Source organism: Alnus glutinosa, chromosome 12 (genome assembly GCF_958979055.1).
Source record: "Alnus glutinosa chromosome 12, dhAlnGlut1.1, whole genome shotgun sequence".
NCBI classification, from domain to species: Eukaryota; Viridiplantae; Streptophyta; class Magnoliopsida; order Fagales; family Betulaceae; genus Alnus; species Alnus glutinosa.
Window position 1 is genome coordinate 17,636,697 of NC_084897.1, and position 5,958 is coordinate 17,642,654.

The 5,958-nt window shown below is 38.8% G+C and overlaps 1 protein-coding gene across 1 annotated transcript; it reads left to right on the forward strand.

Annotated features, from left to right (window-relative positions):
* The first annotated feature begins 371 nt into the window (after positions 1 to 371).
* On the forward strand, positions 372 to 2,538 carry LOC133852603 (uncharacterized). The gene is made up of 2 exons (XM_062289375.1): positions 372 to 561; positions 2,141 to 2,538. The coding sequence occupies exons 1-2, from the start codon at positions 372 to 374 to the stop codon at positions 2,536 to 2,538; spliced, it is 588 nt and encodes a 195-aa protein (XP_062145359.1).
* Positions 2,539 to 5,958: the final 3,420 nt, after the last annotated feature.

Genomic DNA, 5,958 nt, shown 5'->3' on the forward strand with positions numbered 1-5,958 from the left:
GAGTCACTTAAATAGGCAGTGACTACACCACCAGCGCTTGTTCTTCCTGACTTTGAGAAGCCATTCATTATAGAATGTGATGCCTTGGGGTTGGGAGTAGGGGATGTTTTGATGTAGGATCATCGACCGATTGCACTTTTCAATAAGGCTTTAAAAGGCAAGGCTCTTCATTTGTCTACTTATGAAAAAGAGTTATTTGCCTTAGTGTGTGCAGTGAAGAAGTGAAGACCTTATTTGTTAAGCCAGACTTTTAAAATCAGAACTGACAATCAAAGTTTGAAGTTTTTACTGGAGTAAAAGGTTGGCACTCATACTCAACAGAAATGGTTAACCAAACTTTTAGGTTATGATTTCATGATTAAGTATAAGAAATGACTGAAAACAAGGTTGTTGATGCCTTGTACAGGAAGTTTAAGGAGATTCAGGAAGAGGGTCCTAATGAAGACATGTTATTCAGCATAACCTTTCCTAACCCTAATTGGGTTGAGGACATCAAGAAGAGTTATGATTTAGATCCAAAGGTGCAGAGCATAATTTCTAACCTATTGGAGAATGCCGAAGGTTATTCTAAATACAGTGTAAGAAATGGATGCTACTGTATAAACGTAGAATTGTGGTGGCCAGAGATGAGTTTTTGAGAACTAAAATTCTACATTTAGTTCATGATAGCCCTGCTGCTAGGCATTCAGGCTATCAGAAGACCCTTCATCATGCCAAGCATGATTTTTCCTGGCCAGGTTTAAGAGCTAATCTAAAACAGCATGTCAGAGACTGTGATATATGTCAAAGGCAGAAGCATGAGACCCTTTTTCCAGCTACATTACTTTAGCCCCTACCTATTCCTACTAAGGTTTGGGCTGATATATCCATGGATTTTATTGAAGGGCTTCCTCTTTCTTAAGGTGTTAGTGTGATCATGGTGGTGGTGGACAGATTAAGCAAGTATGCTCATTTTATTTCAGTTGCACATCCACTTATAGCTTCTAAGATAGCTAGTATTTTCTTGCTACATGTTTTTTGTTAGTATTTTATATTGGCAACATTCTGGTTGACAAAAACACTTTATGTAACAATTGCTTTTTAACAGGATTATCAGTTATATTCAGAGTCTTCAAGTAATATGGACAGTGTCTCATTTCATGCCATGTGTTTGGTCACAAGTTTCTAGAAGATATCCATGAAGATTCCATGCAATTATCAAGTCAAAACAACCAGTTCCTATGCAACCGTTCGGACGGGCCTTTGAAGGCGTTAGGACGCCCCGCAGTGTCTAGAAGCTTTAGCGTTGCAATTGTCCGGACGGTCGAGCTACACCGTCCAAATGCTTGGTCAAGCTACTCCGAGTTCGACACGGAGTTGGATTTTAGATGACACTATTTGGGAAGGTTCTGCCAGACGTCCGGACAACGTGGCAACACGTCCGGACGCTACCCAGTGTTCCAAAATATTTCTGGTCTCCTTTACGGTTGCGGAAAGGAGTGACAACTAGATTGTCTAGACGTTCAGCCAAGCTGTCCGAATGCGGTCCTGTTTTGGGAAGAATTGCTATTATGGAAAGGCGGTCGTAGAAGATCATCTGGACGCAGCGAAGTTACCGTCCGGACGCTACTTGCCATAGTCCAATTTTGAGTAGAATTAGGTTTTCTGTAAGCCTATAAATAGATGGCTCTAGACTTGTAATTTATAAGAATTCAGTATAGAATTCCATAGTGCTTAGAGAAGGTGTTTAGGGAGAATTGAAGATCCACTAGCTCTCTAGCCGTTGCTAGTGTGTGCTCAATTGTTCGTGTGAAGTCTATCTTAGGGGTTGACCCTAAGGTAAATGATTCCATTAAAGACCCCTTCAAGTAAGAGTCTTGGTGGGGAAGCGTTCACGATGGGTTTCATGTCGGAGTCATAGGGACAATTGCTGCATTGGGGTATGTGAGTGTTAATTTCTATGTACTGTCTTTTAAATAGTGGATATCTTGGGTTTGGCTACCCTGGAGTAGTTTTTCTCTTCACAGAGTTTCCACTTTATTAACCAAATATTTGTCTCTTTTAAATTCCGCAGTTTAAATATTTTGTTACATACTATCACACACTAGGTAAATTAGAAGACATATTTTATTTTCCATTTTTAAATTACATGGTATGCCAGTATCAATAGTCACTGACAGGGATGCTGTGTTTACAAGTTCTTTCTGTCAAGAATTATCTACTCTACAGGGTGTGTCTTTGGCTATTAGTTTAGCCTACCACCCTCAGTCAGATGGTCAGACAGAAGTTGTTAAAATGTGCTTAGAGCACTATTTACGATGTTTTGTAGGGGAGCAACCTAAATCATGGTCTCTATGGTTAGGTATGGCTGAGTATTGGTACAATACCAATTACCATGCTTCTTCAAAGCTTACACCTTTTGAGACTCTATATGGCATATCACCACGTAGATTGGTAGAGTACATACCTGGTACCTCCAGAAACCAGGCTGTTGAAGATACTCTTCGGTCCAAGGAACAAACTTTGTCTATGCTTATGCATAATCTGTTGGCAGCATAGGAAAGACAGAAGAGTCAATATGATAAAAGGCACAGTGAAAGAAGTTTTATCCCAGGAGATTGGGTTTACCTAAGGTTGCAACCATATCGTAAGAAGACTTTGGCTCTCCGGAAGTGTTTGAAGCTCTCCCCCAGATTTTATGGCCCATTTTTGGTGACCAAAAAGATTGGAGAGGTTGCATATAGATTGGATCTGCCACCAGAATGAAGGATCCACCCAGTTTTCCATGTCACTTGCTTGAAGAAGAAACTGGGTCAACGCTCGATTCTTCTACCAACTTTACCTCTAGTGGACAGTGGGGGTACAATACAACTAGAGCCGGAGAAGATTTTTCAACGGAGAGTCCGAAAGTTTTAGAATCAAGTTGTTCCGAAGGTGTTGGTACAATGGCTAGGTACAACTCTGAAGGATGCTACATGAGAAGATTTTTGGCCGTTGAAGGCTAAATATCCCCACCTGGAGGGCAAGGTGCTTTGAAGGGGGAGGGATTGTAACGAAGGAAGACGAAGAACAGAAGTGAAGTGAAGAAACAGGGAAAAGGATGAATGTTGGTCCTTGGTTTGAATAATGTTGAATCATCGGGCAGTGCGGAAGTAATGTGAAGTGACATTTCAGCTAACAAGAGAAGAAGACTCTCGAGCATTGGAGAACACCTCAAAATGCACCGTTTGAGTAACTCCTCAAAGTGCACCGTTTTAGTATTGTAATCCACACCGTTTAATTGGTTGTATTTGGGCTTGCTTGTTTACGCTTTCTTTGGGCTTCTTGTTGTAAGGTTGTTAGTTAGTTAATTGTTAGACCTTTAAAATCAAAAAAATTTCAAATGCTCAATCTGATATTCCTGTTCGGTGTAGATCGGGACATCTGGGACTTTGAACTTCTCGGGAAGGATGAATGTGGCCACCTTATCGATGAATGGTGAGGTTGTCTTCTGCAGGAGGTTGTCCACTAGGGAAGCCTTTCCCTTGTCAGGTCAGTTAACCACCTCGAATAACAGATCACATCTCTGCTCTAGCTTGGTGATCATGTTGTCATTGTCTTCTCTACCTTGGTCTGGGGAGGATTCTCAAGAATGGGCTCTTGACGAACAGTTCTTTTAGCAAACCCTTCTTCCTGGTTGCTAAGATGTCCTCAGTCTCTTCATCGAGCACCGATGTGGCTATTCTCTTCTCTGTTCTTAGGATTCACAATAGGGGGAACAATTGTTGGTGTATGAGATTGCTCTGGATTGCGGTGAGGCAGCTCCAGATTGCGGGCGGCTTGTAATGCAACATTCTGTGCTGTCAGGTCTTCCACACTCTTTTACATCTGAGCAAGCCGCTCATTCAGGGTGGCTATTGTGACTTCGGGGTTGGCAGGATTGGTGGGATTAGGAACTAATCCATCATCATGGATATTCGATCATGTAGTCACCATTGCAGATTTGTTTTGTGTAGAAAAAGATGAATCAGTTCCCACAGACAGCGCCAAGCTATTGGTACAATTTCCAGTATGGTGACGTGGTGCGTCGAGTCTAGACGACTCCGTACATAGATTTTAAATTTATATGAGTTAATCATTCGCAATAGTACAAATGAATTGTACTATAGTAAGGGTTATCGAACCATAGAGATTGGAGGGTTGTTTTGCGTAACGGGATACTTAAAAAACGTACTTAACTTAACTTAAAAATAAAAACAAAGTAAAGGTTGTAGAATTGAAGCTACAACGAATCAAGTAATTTAAAACTAGAAAATGAGACAAACTTAAAAGAAAACTTAGGGTAATGATCTTATCAAATCCTCCACCAATAGAATGCTTCATGTCTATATGAATCTTCCTAACATGAATGATATGAGCGCGTAATGGGTGTCAACCATTACGACGACCTCGACATGAGAACATTTTCGTTAAGACGTAATGATAAAGCACCTAGTTTCACATTAAACGAACCCACGTAAAGATTAATCTATAATTGAAAAACGTTTACACTACAAAAGGTGTGGGGTGATTAATGCTCCCTAGCTTACTACTCTATAAAACATCCTAATAAGTATACACAATACGTGAAAACCCTAGTTAGGCCACAATGATAAGGTATCTTAGTTTCACACCGATCTATTCCATGTAAAAGTTACACTACAATTGAAAAACATTTTAAACTACCAAATGTGTGAAATAACCGGTGTTCCCTAGCATACCCTATAAGGTGACTCTAATAAGTAAACACATATCATATCAAATAGAACCCTTGTAAAAGACATCGTTCCCTTTCAAGAACGTTGATTTTATTCAAGAAATCAAGAAAAATCAGAGACAATCAAATCCTTTTTTATGAACAAATAGAGTGAAATATTGATAACAAAACATTTTAGCATGGGTTTTGAGATCCTCTAGCTATTCATAATCATCAAACACATCTAGAAAATCCTAAAAATATCAAGAACACTCCATGGTTTTCGGAAAAGATTTTGATCAAACCCTAAGGTAAGATTTAGCTAGACATAATCAAACTAATTTATAAAAATAGTAAAGAAACAATATCAAAATGAACTAAAAACAAAATATTTAAAGTATGGAATTTAGATTACACAAAAGAAATGAAAAGAAAAGACAAACCTAAGCTAGAGAATGAAGAACAAGGAAGAAAATGCAAAGGGAACAAGCTCTCTGGATTTCGGTCCAGAGAGTGGCATCTAAGAAATGGAAAAATACAACGAAATTAAATGATACACCTGAGAAAATCTGAAACCCCCAAAAGGTGCATAAACCAAACATAAATCCTAATTCTGATATATATAGAGAATTGGGGTTACAAATGGACTACAAGAGTTAATTCTAGCCAAGTATTCAGAGCAGTTCGGCGTCCAATTCTGTTCATAGAACTCAACTTTTGATTTGGATCGCACAAAGATTTAGAAATATCTGGACCTTCTGGAAGACACGAAATCGATCGATCGATCGAATATAATGTCGATCAATCGAACTTCGATCGATCGCTTTTATGGTGTTCTGAGAATCGATAGATTGCATCTCAATTGATCGAAGTTTGGTCAACTAAATGTCGATCGATCGAATTATTGACTGTACAAATAATCAATCGATTAAAATGTCTTGGACGATTTTCATCTTTTCAGGATCAACTTTGAACTCTGGAAATGACCAAATTGCCCTTGATGTATTTTTAGGTCTAATTCAAGTGTTTTGAACTAGATTTCAACTAAAACCTGAAAATAAGACATAGCACAAAACTACAGTAAAACGTTATATATACAGCACAAACTAGTTCTAACAAATGCAAATTAAGGAGTCTTAAATCGAATAATTCAAGACTTATCACACCCCCAAACTTACATAATGCTAGTACCTAGCATTACAACTAGAAATTAAAATATAAACAACTAATCTACATCATCTTTCGTGGGAAACGCGATTGCATTT

Bases quoted from the DNA above. Each gene is read 5' to 3' on its own strand.
- LOC133852603 (XM_062289375.1), top strand. From the start codon at position 372: ATGACTGAAAACAAGGTTGTTGATGCCTTGTACAGGAAGTTTAAGGAG. The intron at 562-2,140 runs GTTATTCTAAAT...ATGGTATGCCAG, and splicing joins CCTATTGGAGAATGCCGAAG to TATCAATAGTCACTGACAGG.